Source organism: Cervus elaphus, chromosome X (assembly GCF_910594005.1).
Source record: "Cervus elaphus chromosome X, mCerEla1.1, whole genome shotgun sequence".
In the NCBI taxonomy this organism is placed as follows: domain Eukaryota; kingdom Metazoa; phylum Chordata; class Mammalia; order Artiodactyla; family Cervidae; genus Cervus; species Cervus elaphus.
The window spans coordinates 54,775,007-54,794,897 of record NC_057848.1 but is presented as its reverse complement, the minus strand read 5'-3'; the positions used below and the strand labels follow the sequence as shown (position 1 = coordinate 54,794,897).

General features: G+C 36.4%; 1 protein-coding gene across 4 annotated transcripts in view; it reads left to right on the top strand.

Annotated features, from left to right (window-relative positions):
- Positions 1-19,891, top strand: part of MBNL3 (muscleblind like splicing regulator 3) — a 117,363-nt gene that overhangs the window by 35,120 nt on the left and 62,352 nt on the right. For all 4 annotated transcript variants that reach the window (XM_043896692.1, XM_043896693.1, XM_043896689.1 and 1 more), the window contains exon 2: positions 15,118-15,970. In XM_043896692.1, the coding sequence (XP_043752627.1) occupies positions 15,794-15,970 (177 nt within the window). In that variant the 5' untranslated portion in view covers positions 15,118-15,793. The remainder of the gene's footprint in view (positions 1-15,117; positions 15,971-19,891) is intronic.

Here is a 19,891-nt window from a genome sequence, read left to right as displayed (position 1 = left end):
TCTGATTCTAAAAAGGTTATAGAAATTAAAGAAGACCAGGTAGACCATAGTAGAAAAGTAGAGTCTAAAGTTTGTCTACAGTAGAGAGGCAGTTTAGACAAAATCATGTGTGCAAAGAAGGTGGTGGTCTCTGAAACTGAGAGAGGGTGTTGAGGCAGTCGCATTGAAATTAATGGAAGACACAGGCCCACTAGGGTCAATGTCCTTATAATATTAGTGCCAAGGGACTACCTTTCCCCAGGGATTCAAAGCTTCAGAGAGCACCCTTCTGGTTTTCAGAAGTGGGAAATTCACCCATAGCCAGGAATTAAGCTCAAACATGGAAACGTGATGTCAGTGAAAGGAACTAAATGAATCAGGACAGTTGGGTTAAATGTTTGGAATCTGCCCACCCATCTGACCACAAGATATGAGATATGATGAAATCATACTATGTACTCTTCATGTGTAAACTAACAATTTCAGACATTTTAGCCAAGAAGATGAACCATTCCGGGCCTCTGTTCAAGGCTGAAGTAATCGATAGTTTACTTTGCTCCTTACTGGCTTTGATAATTCTGCTGTAAACACATTTACAGTTATTTGGGGTTGTTCTCATATTTGATGTGGGCTTGATTTTTCTATGCCTTTCTTTTTAAAATCTGAAATCTGGATTTAAACTCTACACCTTACAGAAGTAGAAACATAAGTTATTTTCTCATTTATTGAGGCAAGCTAGAATTGAAGTTGATAGATTTCAGAATTGTTCTTATAGAAGATGAGTATTATATTTCAGGGTTTAGGTGTTGCTTTCCATTCTCAGGGTACAATTAAAGTGATCTTTTTTCCAATTTGTTTCAACTTTGGGGGTTTTGTAATCTTTCCTTTGAGACTTGTTGACACTGACCTTGAAAGATAGAAGAGAACTATTTTACCTGGGCCAGGAAGACAACTACATAATGATAGTATTATAGTTACACATCTTTCTTTAGTGTTAGCAATGCCATTTACTACTTGTCCAAAATTCGGTTAAAAGACGTTAAAAGGACAGCCTATTTTACATTTTCTCTAAATTTTTCTATAAAGAAACACTCATAATTTCCAATCCAGTATAAATCACTCTGAAATATCAAGAGAGAAATGGAATTCTTATTATAGAGGCCATTAAGGATATTATCAGGACAGTATAAAGTTTGGGAAATAGAGAACTTAAGATTCTGTCCTGTCTGTTCTCCAAACTCTTCACTTCTAATTCTTTTAAAAATTTCAGTTTATTTAAGCAAACAAATAAAAACATTCATCCATTTCTGCCACCCTCACCCCTGGAAGCCACCAATCTGTTTTCTGTATGAACACTTTGGTTTCATATATGTGTGTGTATGTATTTTTTTCCATATGTAAGAGATCATATGGTATTTGTCTTTCTCTGACTTATTTCACTTAGCATAAGGCCCTCACGGTCCATTCATGTTGTCACAAATGGCAGGATTTCATTCATTTTTATGGCTGAATAATATTCCATCATATATACATAGAAATCACCGTTTCTTTATCCATTCATGTACCCTTGGGCTGTTTCTATACTTTGGCTAATGTAAATAATGCTGCGTTGAACATGGAGGTGCATGTATATCTTCAATTTAGTGTTTTTGTTTTCTTCAAATAAATACCCAGAAGTGGGATTGCTGTATCATATGGTAGTTCTATTTTTAATTTTTTGAGGAACCTCCATACTGCTTTTCATTGTGTCTGTACCAATTTACATTCCTGCCAGGAGTGCACTAATTTTCCTTTTTCTTCACATCCAAACCAACATTTGTTATTTCCAGTCTTTTTGATAATAGCCTTTCTAACAGGTGTGAGGTGATAGCTCATTGTGGTTTCTCTGATGATTAACAGTGTAGAGCATCTTTTCAGGTATGAGTTGGCCACCTGTATATCCTCTTTGGAAAAATGTCTATTCACATCTTCTGCACACTCTAAAATCAGGTTCCTTGGCTTTTTTTTTTTTTTTTTTTGCTGTTGAGTTATAGGAGTTCTTTATGTATTTTGGATGTTAGCCCTTTATCAGATATATGATTTGCAAATATTTTCTCCTACTCAGTAGGTTGCCTTTTTATTCTGTTGGTTTCCTTTGTTGTGAAGAAGCTTTTTATTTCAGTGTGGTCCCACTTATTTTTTATTTTGTTGCTTTTATTTTTGGTGTCAGATTAAAAAAATCATTGCCAAGACCTTTGTCAAGCAGGTTACCACCTATGTTTTCTTCCAGGAGTTTAGTGGTTTCAGGTCTTATATTTAATCTTTAATCCATTTTGAGTGAATCTTTGTGTGTGGTATAAGATAATGGTTTACTTTGATTCTTTTGCATGTGGCTATCCAATTCTCCCAACACTGTTTATTGAAGACACTATCCTTTCCTCATTGTGCGTTCTTGGCTTCTTTTGTTATAAATTAATTGACCATGTATGAGTGGGTTTATTGATGGGCTTTCTATTCTTTTCCATTGAACTGCGTGTCTGTTTTTATGGAATACTGTAATTACTATAGCTCTGTAATATAGTTTGAAATCAAAGACCATGGAGTGATGCCTCCAGCTTTGTTCTTTCTCAAGATTGCTTTGGCTCTTTGGGGTCTTTTATAGTTCCATACAAATTTTAGGATTGATCCTCTATTTTTGTAAACAGTCTCATTGGAATTTTGATGGAGCTTGTATTGAACCTGGATATGGAGAAGGAAATGGCAACCCACTCCAGTATTCTTGCCTGGAAAATCCCATGGACGGAGGATCCTGTTAGGCTACAGTTCATGGGGTCGCAAAGAGTTGGACACGACTGGGCGACTTCACTTCACTTCACTTCATTGCTTTGGGTGGTATGGATGTTTTAACAATATTAATTATTTCAATGCATGTGCACAGAATATCTTTTCATTTATTTCTGTCTTTTAAATTTCTTTCATAATGTCTTGTAGTTTTCAATATATAGGTCTTTTACCTCCTCGGTTAAATTTATTCCTATGTATTTTCTTCTTTTTGATGCAATTGTAAATAGGGTTGTTTCCTCACTTTCTCTTTCCAGTAGTTCATTATTAGTGTATAGAAACACAGCAAGCTTTTTTGTATTGATTTTGTATCCTACAACTTGCTTGAATTCACTTACTAGTTCCAAAAGTTTTCTAATAGAGTTTCTAGAGTTTTCTATATATAATATCACATCATCTGCAAAGAGTTTTAGTTTTTCCCATTCAGCTTGGATTTCTTTTTGTTTCTTTTTCTTGCCTAATTGCTCTGGATAGGATTTTCAGTATGAATTGAATAAAAGGTGTCTGAAAATATCACTTGTGTGGTTCCTGATATTAGCAGAAAAGCTTTAAGCTTTTAATCATTGAGTATGATATTAGCTATGGGCTTGTTGTGTATGGCTTTTATTATGTTCCTCTATACCCTTTGTTGAGAGTTTTTATCATAAATGGGTGCTGAATTTTGTCAAATGATTTTTCTGCATTTGTTGAGATTATTATATGATTTTTATCCTTCATTTTGTTAATGTTGTGTAGATGTTAAACCAACCTTCTGTCCCTGGAATAAATCCCACTTGACCAGGATTTTTAAAATCCTGTTCATCCCATCTCTCAACCCCTGGCAACCATTGACTGATTTTTTTTTACCATCTCCACAGTCTTACCTTTTTCAGAATGTCATAGATTAAGAATCATACAGTATGTAGTACTTTCAGATTGGCTTCTTTCACTTAGTAATATGTATTTAAGTTTCCTCCATGTCTTTTCAAAGCTTGATATCTCATTTATTTTAGTGCTGAATAGTATTCCATTTTCTGGATATACTACAGTTTATTTATCCATTCACCTGAAGAAAGGAACATTTTGGCATCTTCCAAGTTTGTGCAATTATGAATAAAGCTTCTGTAAAAACAAAACAAAAAAAATTAAGTAAAATAAACAAAAATTTTAAAAATAAAATAAATTTTATTGAGGTATAATTGACATGCATTATATTACTTTTATATATATTGCATACTGATTTGGTATTTGTATATTATGTATGATCTTTTTAATGTATTATTGAATTCAATTTGCTAATATTTTATTGAGGATTTTTGTATCTATGTGCATCAGGGATATTGACCTGTAATTTTCTTTTCTTGTGGCAGTTTTGGCTGATTTTGATATCAGGGTAAGGCTGGCCTTGTAAAATGAGTTTGGAAAAGAACCATTCTCTTCTGTTTTTTGGAAGAGTTTGAGATGGATTGATACTAATTTTTCTTTGAATGTTTGATAGAATTCACCAGTGACGTCATCTGGTCCTGGACTTTTGTTTGTTGGGAGGTTTTTGATTACTAATTCAATCACCTTGTTTGTTATTGGTCTGTTCTAGTTTTCTGTTTCATCATGATTTGGACTTAGTGAGTAGTGTGTTTCTAGGAATTTATCCAGTATTTCTAGGTTGTCCAATTTGCTAGTGTACAATTCCTCATAGTAGTCTCTTATAATCCTTTGTATTTCTATGATATCAGTTGTAATATCTCCTTTTATTTCTAATTTTGAGTCCTTTCCCTTTTTTTTCTTGTTGAATAACTCTTTACTAAAGTAGCCAGCTTTCCAATTAACTCTAGGCAGTTAGCTTACAGATATACATTACAGTCTTGTGTATAATGTGAATGTGAAATAATGCCTCTAGCAACAATAACTTCAAAGATAGAGGATAGAACTCGTGTATTCTTGCTCAGGAAGTTTACTTTCCCAGAAAACTCCCTTCAAGTCTACTAGAACTTTGGGCATTGATGTAGTAAATTACTTGATCCTTGAAATCAGGGTGTGTTTGCTTCTCTTCTAGCTTTTCTAGCCATAAAGCTTTTTTCCTCTATCCTTTCACTAGTCTTATAAGTGCTCCTAATAACGATTGGAGGTTTTGTACTGAGATTGAGAGTCTGAATGTATTGGACACAATACCAGTGATGAAGTCACTGGTAAGGATGCCTACTAGATAGTGATGAATCCCTTTACATGATCAAATCACTTAGATGCTACTTTAGTTTACCTCTCTGACAAATAGTCGTTCTTATGTGACTCACAAGTTTGACTAAAGAGTTCCTTGAGCTGTTTGTAAGTATTTAAAGGATAATTAAACATTTTGTGATAGCTTCTGATGATTGTTTTGCAATTTGTGCGTGTGTGTGTGTGTGTGTGCCGGTGAATAGTCAGTGTTCGACCAAATCTTATCAGGGAGTAAATTGGCCATGAAAATTCAATTGAGTTCAATTCTGTATGTACTTTGGGAAGAGTGTGAACATTTTCCAGTCACTGAGGTGCTGGTTAAAGTCCTGTAGCAAGAATTTACAGGATGCCATTACAGCCAAAAAATTGCTATCTAAATTTAACTCCTGGCTTGAGCTTGTTCTGTAACAAAATCTGGGAAAAAAAAGTCCTTGTTGAAATGTCAACTATGTTTTTAAAAGGAATTTAAAAGATTGAGATTGAAAAGCATTTGAGCTACTTCATAAAATTGGAATAGTTATGTGACCTTAATGATGGGGGTCATTGATAAATGTGTAATTAAAATGAAAGCAGGAAGCTGCACTTTCCATTTGTTTCTTTATCTACTTTTCATGCCAGCCTAACTCGAATCATTGCCTGTGCTATCCTCCCAAAGCCTGTGAACTAGTGAGAAACACTCTGGCTTCCACCCACTTCTCTCTCATCTTTTCTTCTTCCAGAGTGTGTCAGATGTGTAAGCTTTGCTGTGATAGTGTTGTGGGCTCTTTAAATAAAACAATTTTTCAAGGGCGGATCATTGTTAACCATACTGTGTTTATGGCCACCGAGTTTCTACTCTGCTTAAAATATTTGAGAAAGGCTCCTATTTCTATAGTAAGCACACACTCCTGTAGCCATTTTTAAGAATCTTCAGAAACTACCTACACATGATTTCTCTACCACAGTATGAACCTGTCATCCTAGCCAGCCCACATCTGCACACCATCCTACAAAATCTCATCCTCATCTGTGCTGTTCCTCTTTCCAGGAAATCTCTCTGATCTCTACCCTCACCTAGGTCCTACCCTCACCTAGGTCCTTCTCATTCTTTAAGGTCCAGCTCCACTTTCTCTTCTTAGAAAACTCCCTTGACAACTTCAGGCCTGAGTGATATCCTTTTCTCAGAACTCTCATCCCATTTGTTGTTAATGTCATTGAATTTTGCCGTTAATTGTCTACATTACTGCTGCTGTTGTTTAGTCGCTGTGTCCGACTCTTTGTGACTCCAAGAACCATATAGCCCACCAGGCTCCTTTGTCCATGGGATGTCCCAGGCAAGAATACTGTAGTGGTTTGCCATTCCCTTCTCCAGGGGATCCTTCCCACTCAGAGACTGACCCAGTGTTTCCTGGGTCTCCTGCTTGGCAGGTGGATTCTCTACCACTGAGCCACCTGGGAAGCCCCAGTTGTCTACATTGTTTGCTTTTATTTCATATCATGTTGTTCATATCTCCCAAACTCAATAGAGGTTTCTTAAATACAGTTTTAAACTCATCTGGTTCCCCCGATGCGTGTGACATAAGTCTGTGCCTATAGTTGGTGGACATAATGAATGTTTGTTGATTAACTGATATTTTCCCACATGAATATTTTTTAAATTTATTTATTGAGATATAGTTGATTTATGATATTATTAATATAAAAGTTCAGGTATACAACATAGTGATTCACAATTTTTGCAAGATTGTACTCCGTTTATAGCTGTTATAAAATATTGCCTATATTCCCTGTGTTCTACAATATATTCTTGTAGCTTATTTTATGCATAATAGTTTGTAGCTCTTAACCCCCCTACCCCTAAATTGCCCCCTTCCCTTCCCTCTCCCCACTGGAAACCACTCGTTTGTTCTATGTGAGTCTGCTTTTTTGATACATACACTGATTTAATGTTTTTATTCCATATACAAGTGGTAACATACAGTATTTCTCTAACTCATTTCACGAAGCTTAATACCCTCTAAGTCCATCCATGTCGTTGCAAATGGTAACATTTCATTCCTTTTTATGGCTGAGTTGTATTCCATTTATATGTGTTCCATGTTTTCTTTATACATTCATCTGTCGATGGACACTTAGGTTGCTTCCATATCTTGACTGTTGTAAATAATACTCCTTTGAGTACTGGGGGCGCATGTACATTTTCAAACTAGTGTTTTCAGTTTCTTGGGATATATACCCAGGATTTGCTGGATCATATGGCAGTTCTTTGAGAAGGCAATGGCACCCCACTCCAGTACTCTGGCCTGGAAAATCCCATGGACGGAGAAGCCTGGTAGGCTGCGGTCCATGGGGTTGCTAAGAGTCGGACACGACTGAGCGACTTCACTTTCACTTTTCACTTTCATGCATTGGAGAAGGAAATGGCAACCCACTCCAGTGTTCTTGCCTGGAGAATCCCAGGGACGGGGGAGCCTGGTGGGCTGCCGTCTATGGGGTCGCACAGAGTCGGACACGACTGAAGTGATTTAGCAGCAGCAGCATGGCAGTTCTGTTTTTAGTTTGAGGAACCTCCATACTGTTCTCCACAGTGGCTGCACCAATTTTCACTTCCACTGACAAGGTACAAGGGTTCCCTTTTCTCCATATCTTCACCAACATTTATTATTCCATATGAACGTTTTTAAAGACCTCATTTGTTTGAACTTTAGGGAATCATAATAGGTATTTTTTAAATAGATAAAATGAATGATGGTATGATTTTTAATTTTTGCCACCCTCCCATCCCCATTCGTGGCCAACCAATTGAATGTACAATTCTCAGGACCAGGATTTAATCTTGTTCACCTTTGCATCCCCAGCACCTGGATCAGTGTCTAGGTCAATTGGATGCCCAATAAATATTTGTTGAATGAATCTTCAGCAAAATCACCCTGCACATGTTAAATGCAATCAATCTTGTGACATTTTATATTTCTTTCATCTCAAATGCTTGAACATTATAGGACTTAAATTGCCAAATATATTAAGTTTCTGTTGTCTTCAATTTTAAATTCATTTTTTTGGTTATCTTTTAGTGGCTCTGGGATTTCTGTCCCATGGACATAAGCAATTAACCAGTGCTTTTAAATAACAACTGTGTTTAGGATCCAGTTTTAAGTTGTTTTTATGTTAAACTGGATTAGTTTTAAATATTTACATGGCATTTATTAGCAAATTCTCATAATTTAATATATTATTTTTAAAGAGATATATCTTTTTTTAAAAAAAAAAAAAGATGAACTCCTCTGACCAACAAAACCAATCACATATGTTGCCAGAGGTATATTTGAAAGAGACACTGTAGCACCTGTTTTTTTTTCCCTTTTATGACCAGTGTATGAACTGAGGTGGGTCTTTTAATTGCTTTATGAAATAGAATAATTTGACTTACCTGATTTTTGTAAAAGATAAAGTCATTAACCTGAGAATATTGTGAAAAAAATCCAATGAGGGTTTTTTTTTTTTTAAAGAAGGCTTAATGAAAAAGTTCTGCACATAGGTGAAATATCCTTATTTTCAGAGACTTATTTTTTTGTTCAGATAGAAAACTCAGTTTTCCATCGGATGCTTGTGAAATCATGGTTTCCATCTGTAGATCTGAGGACCTCTCATATGCTTAAAGAACATAGATTGGTGGACCACTAAGCAAAACACATGAGGGAAATAGAACTTGAAGCAAATTCTAAAACTTGAAAGCTTTTAAACTTTGTCAGCCTGCCAATTCAAGCAGTGTGTGGCAGGCATGTCGTATATTCGTAGAGCCAAAATAAATGGCCACAAGGAATTCCGAGGTAATACAGATGTAAGGAAAGCTTAAAATGGAAAGAAAGAAAACATTGTTTTCATTGTTTATTCAGGAGGCTGATAAATGCATTTAAAGAAATGCCTCTTGAGATATTGCTTTAGGTGCCAGAGAACATCTTTGTGATCTTCTGGACCAGATATTGGCAATGTTTCTGTGTTATGTGCTGACTTGTGAAGGGAAGGCAAAAGAAAGGAGGAGTTGAGGAAAATGTAGCAAAAAGTGAGGGCGAAAGTAGCTGCTGGCAGTGACCTTGCAAGCCACTCTGGAGCAAGGTACTATTTCCATTGTATCAGTTGAAAATATTTAGTTTGTTTTACCATCAAGAAAAATTCCATGAGAAAAATGTGTGAACCCTTAAATATATGTAATATATATATATATATTTTTTTTCATATTCTTTTCCATTATAGCTTATTATAAGATGTTGAATATGATTCCCTATGCTATACAGTAGGACCTTGTTGTTTATCTGTTTATGTATAGGAGTTTGTATCTGCTAGTCCTAAACTCCTGATTTCTCTCTTCCTGTCCCTTTCCCCTTTTGTAACTGTAAGTTTGTTTTCTATGTCTGTGAGTCTGTTTCTGTTTTATAAATAAGTTCATTTATATCATATATTAAATTCCACATATAAATGATATATGATATTTGTCTTTCTCTGTCTGATTTTTTTCACTTAATATGCTACTCTCTAGGTCTATCCATGTTGCTGAAAATGGCAATATTTCATTTTTTATGGCTCAGTAGTATGCCATGTGTGTGTATATATATGTATATGTACATATATATATGCTTCCCTGGTGGCTCAGATGGTAAAGAATCCACCTGCAATGCAGGAGACCTGGGTTCGATCCCTGGGTTGGGAAGATCCCCTGGAGGAGGGTATGGCAACCCACTCCAGTATTCTTGCCTGGAGAATCCCCTTGGACAGAGCAGCCTGGCAGCCTACAGTCCACGGGGTTGCAAAGAGTCTGACGTGGCTAAGTGACTAAGCATGCACACACATACATACACACATATATATACACACCACATTTTCTTTATCCAGTCATCTGTTGATGGGCACTTGGACTTTTTCCTTATCTTGGCTATTGTAAATAGTGCTGCAGTGAAACTGTCTTTTCCATCATATCTTCTTGCCTCCTTTGTTGAAAATTAATTGACTATAGGTGTGTCAGTTTACTTTCTTTCTCTCTATTCTGTTCCATTGATAGATGTGTCTGTTTCTGTGTCAGTACCACACTGTTTTGATTACTGTAGCTTTATAGTATAGCCTAAAGTCAGGGAGCATGATACCTCCAGCTTTTTTCTTTCTTCAAGATTGCTTTGGCAATTTGGGATCTTTTTTGGTTCTATATTAATTTTAGGATTATTTGTTCCAGTTCTATAAAAAAAAAAAAATCCCCTTTAAAAATCACATGAAAAAATACTTAGGAATAAACCTGACCAAGGAAATAAAAGACTTATATTCTGAGAACTATAAAACATTGATAAAGGGAATTGAAGATGATTTAAAGAAATAGAAAGATATCCCATGCTCTTGTATTGGAAAAATTGGCCATACTACCCAAAGAAATCTAAAAATTTAATGCAGTCCCTATCAAAATAATCATGACATTTAAAAAAACTCCAAGATAAGATCTTGTTGCTATCAAAAGAGCAGTAATAGACCATTCCTTTTGGAAACTGAGTGCCATATATATCAAGAATTGCAGATATTAATACTTCAATTTGAAAGCTAGAATTATGAGAAAATACTCAACTTTATGATAGATAGATATAGATAGATGTCTGATAGATATGAAACTGACAGAGGTGGCCAAAACTCAGTCAGCCTAGAAGGTGCTCAACTGACAAAACTTGCTTGAAAGGGTTCGTTACCATTTAATCTTTGACCTTTCACAGTAAGAATCCCAAGAAATGCTTAAATGCTCTAACTTGAAATGAGAAAAACTAAGTAAGACATGGTCTCTATTTTTATGGAATTTACAATCTAATAAGGGAGAAAAGTTAAGAGCCTATAATAAATGTGTGATCTGTACCATAAGCAAGATACAATATTGTGACATGATTAAGAAGGTGGGCTCTGGTCTAAGACTGGTGGGTTTGAACCATGTCTTGATGGTAGCTGCATGAAGTTGTGCAAGACTCAACCCTTCCCCACCTCTGTTTCCCCATCTATAAAGTGGGAACAGTAGTACTCTCTTCAAGAGGAATCTGGAAGGCAGTAAAACTTGGTGTGGGAAATTTCTGGGATACTGCTTTTAGTGACTTGTTTCTATTCAATAATGTTTGAGTGTGTGTTTAAGAGTGTCGTTAAGTTACAGTGCTTGGTGTACCATTCATGGGTGAATTAGAGGCCCATGTTAGAATACCTAGAGTCTGTTTCCAGCCCTTCATAAACTCTCATAATCATTCTGCTTCACTAGGCCTTTGGTTTCTTCTCTATTTAAATGAACATAGGAAGATTCACAGCAGGGCCCTTATCTGTCTTGTTCCACATCTAGAACAGTGCTTGGCATATAGTAGACATGGGTAAATGTTGGTATAGCACAACTTGGAGATCTTATGAAGATGGCACTACAATATATGTGAACATAACTTTGAGAAGGAATCATAAGTACTACACAGAAATGCTTGATTTTCCTTGTTTAAGATTCTGAAGAGAGATAAGAAATAGGAAACTGCTACGTTTCTCTACCAGGATCTAAGCATGAGATTTAGAGTCAGAATCTTGCCAGGAGCTGTGCTTCTACCACTAGAAGCTTTGTAACTTCAGATAATTTAACCTCCTTGAACTTCATTTCTTTCACTGGTCTTTTTTGGGTTATCTCCCATGCTGTAGAGTATTTTTTAGGGCTCCAAAGATCAATGAGATAAAAACACTTGTGAGCTGCAAATACTATACAAGTACAAATGGTACTAAGAAATGGTAACTTTTTAAGTTCTTCCTTAGAATCATGAAAAGCAAACCTGCATTTCTATTACTCAAGTCTAAAGTAGTGAAGATAAAGTTGTGTTGTCTCCCAAACGACGTTGATTTTTTAAATGGACCCCCTTACTCCCAGCTTTTATACACAGATGAGCAAAGCTGCGTGAGGGAATGTCTGCACTGTCACACCAGCTCTTTTTAGCTGTTGCACCTAACTGGTTCTGCGCCAGCTCCGAAAATAGTTCCAGTCTGAAGGAAGACATGCAGACAAGTTCTGGCTGGAAATGTTTTGAGGAACTGGCCAGGGGCCCATCAGAGGTTACAGGCCAATTTTAAAAATGAAGAAAATTCCTTCTCCCATTCCCTCTGTCTTATATAAAATGCATGGCCAGAGTTCAATTCCTGTTTGTATTTTTCCTTTGTCAAAGTTTAAAGTTCAAATTTATTATTTATTATTGTTTCTGTACTTGATAGACCGATAGAAAAAATCTGCCTCCAGAACCTCACTCACTGTCTTATGCGCTGAGAAAAAAAATATTATATAGATATATATTCTTTTTTGTTACTTTTTCTTTCAAATATATTTAGGTAACCTATATGATTTAGTTATAGGACTAAATTTGACTACGTCTTTAAATATAAACTTACAAACTCACAGAACATACTCTTTTAGAAGTACTTTCTATAATACAAATGTGGAAATGAATTTACTCTTGAAGTTCAACTTAGGAATACTACTTCGAAGAATTTGTGTCTAAGTAGAATCTAAGAAAGAAAAGAGTGGGGTAGCCAGTTCCATCATGAGACATTTTTGCTGTTGTTGTGGTGTCTCTTTAGACTTAATAAATAGCTTTATCAATATATAATTCACATACTATCCAGTTCACTCATTTAAAGTATACAGTTTAGTGAGTGGGCTTTTAGTATATTTGAAATTTGTGCAGCCATCATCACTATCTAATTCCAGAATATTTTCATTGCCCTCAAAGGAGACCCTATACACATTCAATAGTCATTCCACTTTCTTCTCTTCTCCAAGCTCTCACAACCATTAATTTGCTTTCTGACTCAGGATTTAATATAAATGGAACCATACAGCATGTGGCCATCATGACTGGCTTCTTCCACTTAGCATCATTTTTTCAAGGTTTATTCATGTTGTGGCATGTGTCAATACTTTGTTCCTTTTTAGGATAGAATAATATTTCATTGTGTGGATATATCACATTTTGTATATCCACCCATCTGCTGATGGACACTTGGAATGTATCCACCTCTTGGCTATTGTGAATAGTGCTGCTATGAACATGAGTGTACAAATATGTCTTCAAGACCCTGCTTTCAATTCTTTTGTGTCTATACCTAGGCATAGAAGTGCTCAGTCATATGGTAACTGTTTAACATTTTGAGGAACCATCAGACCGTTTGCCACAGCAGCTATACTATTTTACATTCCCATCACCAATGTTCAACAGCCCCAGTTTCTCCAATTTTTCTCTCCTTTTTATTGTAGCCATCCTAATGGATATAAAGTGGTATCCCTTTGTGGTTTTCATTTGTATTTCCCAATCTGGCTATTTAAATTAAAGAATATACTTTAAATGTTTTTCTAGAGGTCATTCGCCTGACAACGTTAACCCTGCAGAACATATTGCATGGAACATATTGCAAAAGGGTTTCCAAATCTGTAAGAGTAGTCACACACCACACACCTTCTGCATGAAAGCCTGGTACTTTGTCCCCAGACATCTCATATAGTGAATAACTAACTCTTATTTAACATTCACGATTATGTAGCCCAGAAAGGAGCAGGACAGTCCACCACGGCAGATACTGTGGCAAGAAGGGAAATTACAGTAGAAATGACAATTAATAATCTGCTACTGAAAGAGAACTATAATACTTCCCAGGACATTTATAACCCCAAGTCTTCAACCAGAGGTCAAATTATGCTCAGTACTTTTTAAAAAGACAAAGCTACATATAATACATTTTGGAAATATTTCCATGAAGAATGACTTAGCGAAACACATTTAGCTCTTAAATGAATAAGCTTGGGTTTTCCATATACTTAATTTCCTAATGGTATCTGAAAAATCAGGTGAATGTAGAAAAGATAAACCGAAAATTCAGATTCTGTAAAATTACTGAAGAAACTGTTTAAAAGAGTAAGTGAAATGTTTTCAAGAACTTTAATACTGCTTTTTTGATGGGTAAACAATTACTTGATTTATCTGCTACTCAGAGCTTACTTTGGCTTTAGAAGATCCCAGTTAATTTTGGTACATGTTCATGGCAGAATGCTGGTAAATTAACATTTATCTTCTCAGCTGAGTTCCTGGAAATTGTTGCTGGTTGACAGTGGGTTGAAGTGCAAACCCTAAAACTGCACAGTATTTAATGTATGACCAGTGTATGAACAGTACATTCTGCCTCACTTATTAGTCCACGCTGAAACTTCCTTCAGTGTTTCTCAATGTCCCTTCATAAAGACTGAGAACTAATAGAGCATACACCGAAAAAAAATAAATCCAGCATCATTTCAAGGGTTTCTTTCTTGAACTGAAGCACATTTGAGATTTCACAGTCTTTCCCCTGCCTCATTTGCAGTGGGTCTCCAGCTAGTTATACCATTACTGTTTTATGTGATCATCAACAATTACATTTCAAGTACACAGTGTCCTCTTTCTGTTTTCTGGATTCTGAGAGCAGAACAAGCCTTCACCCAGACCATAGTAAAGCCAGTTTCATGGTAGGCCTTTGGTAGCCTCTCAAAGCTGGATCCACACAGGTGGATCATGACTGGATCACGTCAGGGTCTGGCATTTTCTGTGCAGTGGAACCCCAAATGAATTTCCGCCCCCAAACAGATCAAAATGCAACAGTCTTTTTTTCTTTTTAATTGGGCTGTTGCCAAGTCTTATATTTCAACAGTAAGTCGAAGAGGTGGCTTTCTTTTACTCTGTAGGATTCTACACTGGGAAATGGCCTTCTTATTGACAACGCCGACTGTGCTGCGTTGCACCGTCAATATGTCGATGAATGCGTGTGTGCTCAGTCATGTCTGACTCTTTGCGACCCTATGGACTGTAGCCCACCAGGCTCCTTTATCCATGGGATTCTCCAGACAGTAATACTGAAGTGGGTTACCATTTCCTCCTCCAGGTGATCTTCCTGACCCAGGGATTGAACCTGCATCTCCTGTGGCTCCTGCATTACCGGCAGTTTCTTTACTTCTGAGTGACTGGGGAAGCCCCGGTATCTAGATGCTTCCTGTTTTAAAGAGATTATGTTACTGCTTTTCCAAATCTAGAGTTTAAAACAAAAGCATTGCGTTATATTAGCTAATTTGAATTTATTTTATTTTTGCAGGTTTCTGGAAAGTGCCTTTTCTGAAAACGCTGCAGCTTGGATTCCACCTCAGAGCTGTCTCTTTCTAAACCCCTCTCCCTACCACCATCACTGCCACCTCTCCCCACTCTGCACCCCTCTCAAATTTTCTCAATTTTCATAGTCATTTTCTCTCCTCCTGATTTTGCAACCAAAAGAAAAATTTTGCAATTGTAACATCTTACCAATCCTAATCTTTAAATCCAAGAGATAGGGAGAAAACCATTTCTCCCCTTGATCTGAGACCATTCCACAAATTGACGGGCAGCCAGCAGCATTTGCTCTTTTGTAAGAATAATTGAGAACATCAACTGGAGAGCACAGAATCCTTTTGAAATTCTGCCAGTTATTTGAAGTAACTTTGGCAGAGGAAAAACAAAACACTCAATATCTTAACGTTGACAGTTGCCTTCTTAGGAGTTGGTCTCTAATTTGATTTTTAGTTGCTCTGATACAATTTTTATTTTACAGTGGACTTTTTGTTTGACCACTCAGACCGAATTTGACTTAAATTCAACCCTAAGTGCTAACAAAGAAGCATTTCACCAAAGCAACCTGTTAGCTCTTCACATTTAGCTGGAATTTATTTTTAGCCTTTCAACAGCAGCACTAATAGTGCTCTAGAGAGGGTCTACTTGATTTTCAGTTTGATTTCAATATGACAGCCGTCAGTATTGCCCTGGTTCGTGATGCCAAGTGGCTGACTTTGGAAGTGTGTAGAGAATTTCAGAGAGGAACCTGCTCTCGAGCTGATGCAGATTGCAAGTTTGCCCATCCACCAAGAGTTTGCCATGTGGAAAATGGTCGTGTGGTGGCTTGTTTTGATTCTCTAAAGGTGAGTCTCATCTAAATGCACATCATTTAAAATCGACACTTGTTGATTGCTGGGCTTTTTGAAATATGTTGTACTCTGAAATTAGTCAAGTTAATAATAGTATGAAAGTGATAAGTTTGTTTGTTTTTTAAGGCAGGATGGAGACTTTGTATTTGTAGAACTAAGCCAGACTAAAGCACACCCATCAAAGCTCACTGACCAAGACAGAGAAAAAAGTTCAAGAATTTTTGTAGGAGCCTTGCTTTGCTTTACTTTACTTCTGTGTATGTTATTTAGGTTTTCAATGCAGTGATCATAATCCTCAGATTAACGAGAGAAGTCCTTACTGAAATATAGCTCATTATCTATGTTACCGAAAGATACTTGGCAGGGACCAATCAGAGGGTAAATAAAGTCAGATGGAGAGAGTAAAATGTGAAAATCTCATCATCCAGGAGGAAAATGATGGCATTTTGAATTTTCTTAGTCAAAGTCTATTTTGAACCTTTAACTTGAACTTACTGCTACAATACTAGGCTCATATCATTTTCTTCCTAAACAGCTGATTGACCAATTTCAGATTTGTGAGCACATTTTATAAGGAAAGTTTTATTGCCAAGGTTATCAAACCTGAATATTATGTAGTAGAGTACAAACAAAATGTGAGGGAGGATGAGATATTATATAGAATAGAACATATATGATTGCAGAACAAAAAATATACTGATTTCCATTTTATTCATGGTTATCCTTAAATTAAGGGTAAACATGTACATATTAAAGCATAGGAGTTAAAAATGGTAATAGATACCTGGTTTAACTAATAAGATTTTCTATGATGCATTTGAGATTTTTTCAAAATATGTTAAAATGAATTAAGCTTAATATTAATAAGAATCTTTTCAATTTCTTAATGCTGTTTTACTTCACCAAGACCAATGTTATCTCATTAACATTTTTATTTATGGCTGCATTGGCTAATAGAGATGTATTCTTTTGTATGATCACTTATTCGGAAAACATTTTATCATGATATCCTATTTAAGTAGTTACTTTTGCTTATGTTGTAGTTGCTAGTTTTTGTTTCAAACCATTCCAGTTCAAGAATGGGCACTAGTTATAAAGATAATGGCAACTCCTAACACTGAAAATGTCTGAACTGCTCTTTTTTGTAGCAGATATTCTGACTAAAGGGCTTATTCTGTTTTCTTCATTTCATTTTCATTCAAGTTTCATCTATAATTATTTTATGTATTATTTAAATCAAGGACTGGGCAGTACCTTGAATAGAAAAGAGCACTGGACTAGTTTGGGGGTAGGAGGGAAGGAAATGTCTTTTAGCCAGTCCATATAGAGGGTCCACCACTGCACTAGGCACTTTACATATCTTGTTTCAGAAGTTCCAGCCCCACTACTGTTTCTGACAAAGCTTGAGTTGCTTCATTTCTAATGCATGGATAATTCTTCTCTCCCTAACTTCCATGATTATTGCTGAGATTCCAATAAGATGACATAAATGAAAAACCATGTATCACTATAAAAATGAACTAAGGACTTCCCTGACAGTCCAGTGGTTAGGACCTGGTGCTTTCATGTCATGGCCCCAGATTCAGTCCCTAGTACAAATATACAATGCCTTTAAAAAAATTAATTTGCCGTTTAGATAGCACATGCATCACAGTTCCATATCTGCACAAAAACTTTGTAGCCCTGTTATATTATTCCTTATCCATGATATACACAAAAACCATACCATGGTATGCATGAAAACGATGCATGAAAACAGTTGACCTAAGTCGGTTGTACTACTACCATATCGACAATATACAAATAACATACCTCGATGGTTACTGCAGCATTCACTACCCACTTTGAGTTTCTGTGATTGAAACCCTTTTGAAATGTATCTGTGTACTGTTTCTTCATCTATGAGTGGTTAAATAACTGAAGCAATCACTTGATGAGTTTTGGGTGCCTGCTTTTGGTTTTTGGTTTTTATAAGGATTCTATTAGCACTAAGTACTCTACCAGATGATGATGGTTCTTTGCCTTCATAATAGGCATAGTAGTTAACAATATCCTATACTCATCTCATAATGAAGGAATATTAGGAAATTAAGGAGGTTAAGCTTGATGGCTAATTGTGCTGAAGTGCTGGGCCTATCACTCTATGAATGTTGAGTATTCAGTGATGAAGCTTGCACCATCTTCAGTTAGAGATCTAGACATCACAGCCCATAGATTAATTTCCAGCTACATAAAAGAGTCTCATTTCATGTTGACATGAAACTTTTATAACTCAGTTGCCTAGTCTGCTTGGCACAATTGATTTCAGAAAGTATTGCTTAACCCATTCTGTGCCAAATTCTTGATATTACAGTTCACAATTAATCTAGGTTAGTATTTTTAGTGACTGTCCCTTGACTTTAACAAAAGATTGTCACTGAAAATACCAACCCAAAATCTGTAATTGTTTTCATAGCCTGTGTTATCTTCCTCCATACTTGAAGCAGTGTGATATCTGCCACTTGTTATCCAGGAAGGATATAAATGCTGTCATAATCTAATTATGAAAGGTCAACATCCATCACATCTGCCCACCCCACTTACCACCTTGTGTAGTTTTTTAACAAAAATTTCCTGGCAGGGGCCTTAGCAGCTGGTATAGTCACAGGACAGCCATGTCAACCTATATACATTCCTAGAAGATGGGAACTGAGCAAGGAAAAACAGAAAATAGTGCCACACTGTCTTCAAGTATTGCATATGATCACAAGCATAATAATAATATTTTGGCAAGTGAAACCAGTTGTATAGGTATATGGATGTGAATATCCTTGTAGGTCCTGAGTTAACTTTGTCCTGAGTTACCAGTATATTCTGTGCGACTACCACTAGTCACAGCAGTTTCCATCAGTTTAAAATTTGATTATTTTTGACTGAATATTTACCTCATCCTTGTTCGCACAGGGAAGACTTAGCAGGAGCAGAAGACTCCTAGCAACATAATCCCAAGGGTTTCTGGATTATGCAAGTTTTAGAACCATTTATGAGCCTGATCAGAGAGGTCTGCCCGCACTGGAAAGAACACATAGATACCGCCTATCATCCCGAGACTCAAGGAAAGTAACATTTTACTTAAGGATCTTCTTACATTACTGACGTTAAAAAGGAAGTATCTTTGACCAGTAAAAGTCAGTGCTGTTTTGGACATTTCAAAAATGTCTCTTGAAAGAAAAATGGAATTACAGTCAGCATCCAAGTAAATACAGATCGATGGCTCAGCCTCACTTTAAAGGTTTTATTTTGAAGTAATTTTAGGCTTACAGAAAAGTTTCAAAAATAGTATAAGGAGTTCCTGCATACCCTTCACCCGGCTTCCTGTAATGTCAACAACTTACATACCATACATAGCACAGTTATCAAAGCCAGGAAATAACTCTAGTTCGATACTATTAAGTACATTAGAGACGTTATTTGAATTTCACAAATTTCCCTCCTAATGACCTTTCTGGGCTCCAGAATTCAATCCAGGACCCCACATTCTGTTTGGTGATCATGTCTCCTTAGTCGTCTCCAATCTGTGACAGTTCCTCAGTCTTTCCACATCTTTCATGACCTTGGCACTTTGGCTGAATACTGGTCACTCATCTTCTAGAATGCTTCTCAATTTGGGTTTGTCGAATGCAGTGTCATGATTTGATTGAGGTCATGCATTTTTTGGCAAGAAAACCATAGAAATGATGTGCATATCATATTTGATTGTACTTGATGTATCTCCCGGAGAAGGCAATGGCACCCCACTCCAGTACTCTGGCCTGGAAAATCCCATGGACGGAGGAGCCTGGTAGGCTGCAGTCCAGGGGGTCACTAAGAGTCAGACACGACTGAGTGACTTCACTTTCACTTTTCACTTTCATGCATTGGAGAAGGAAATGGCAA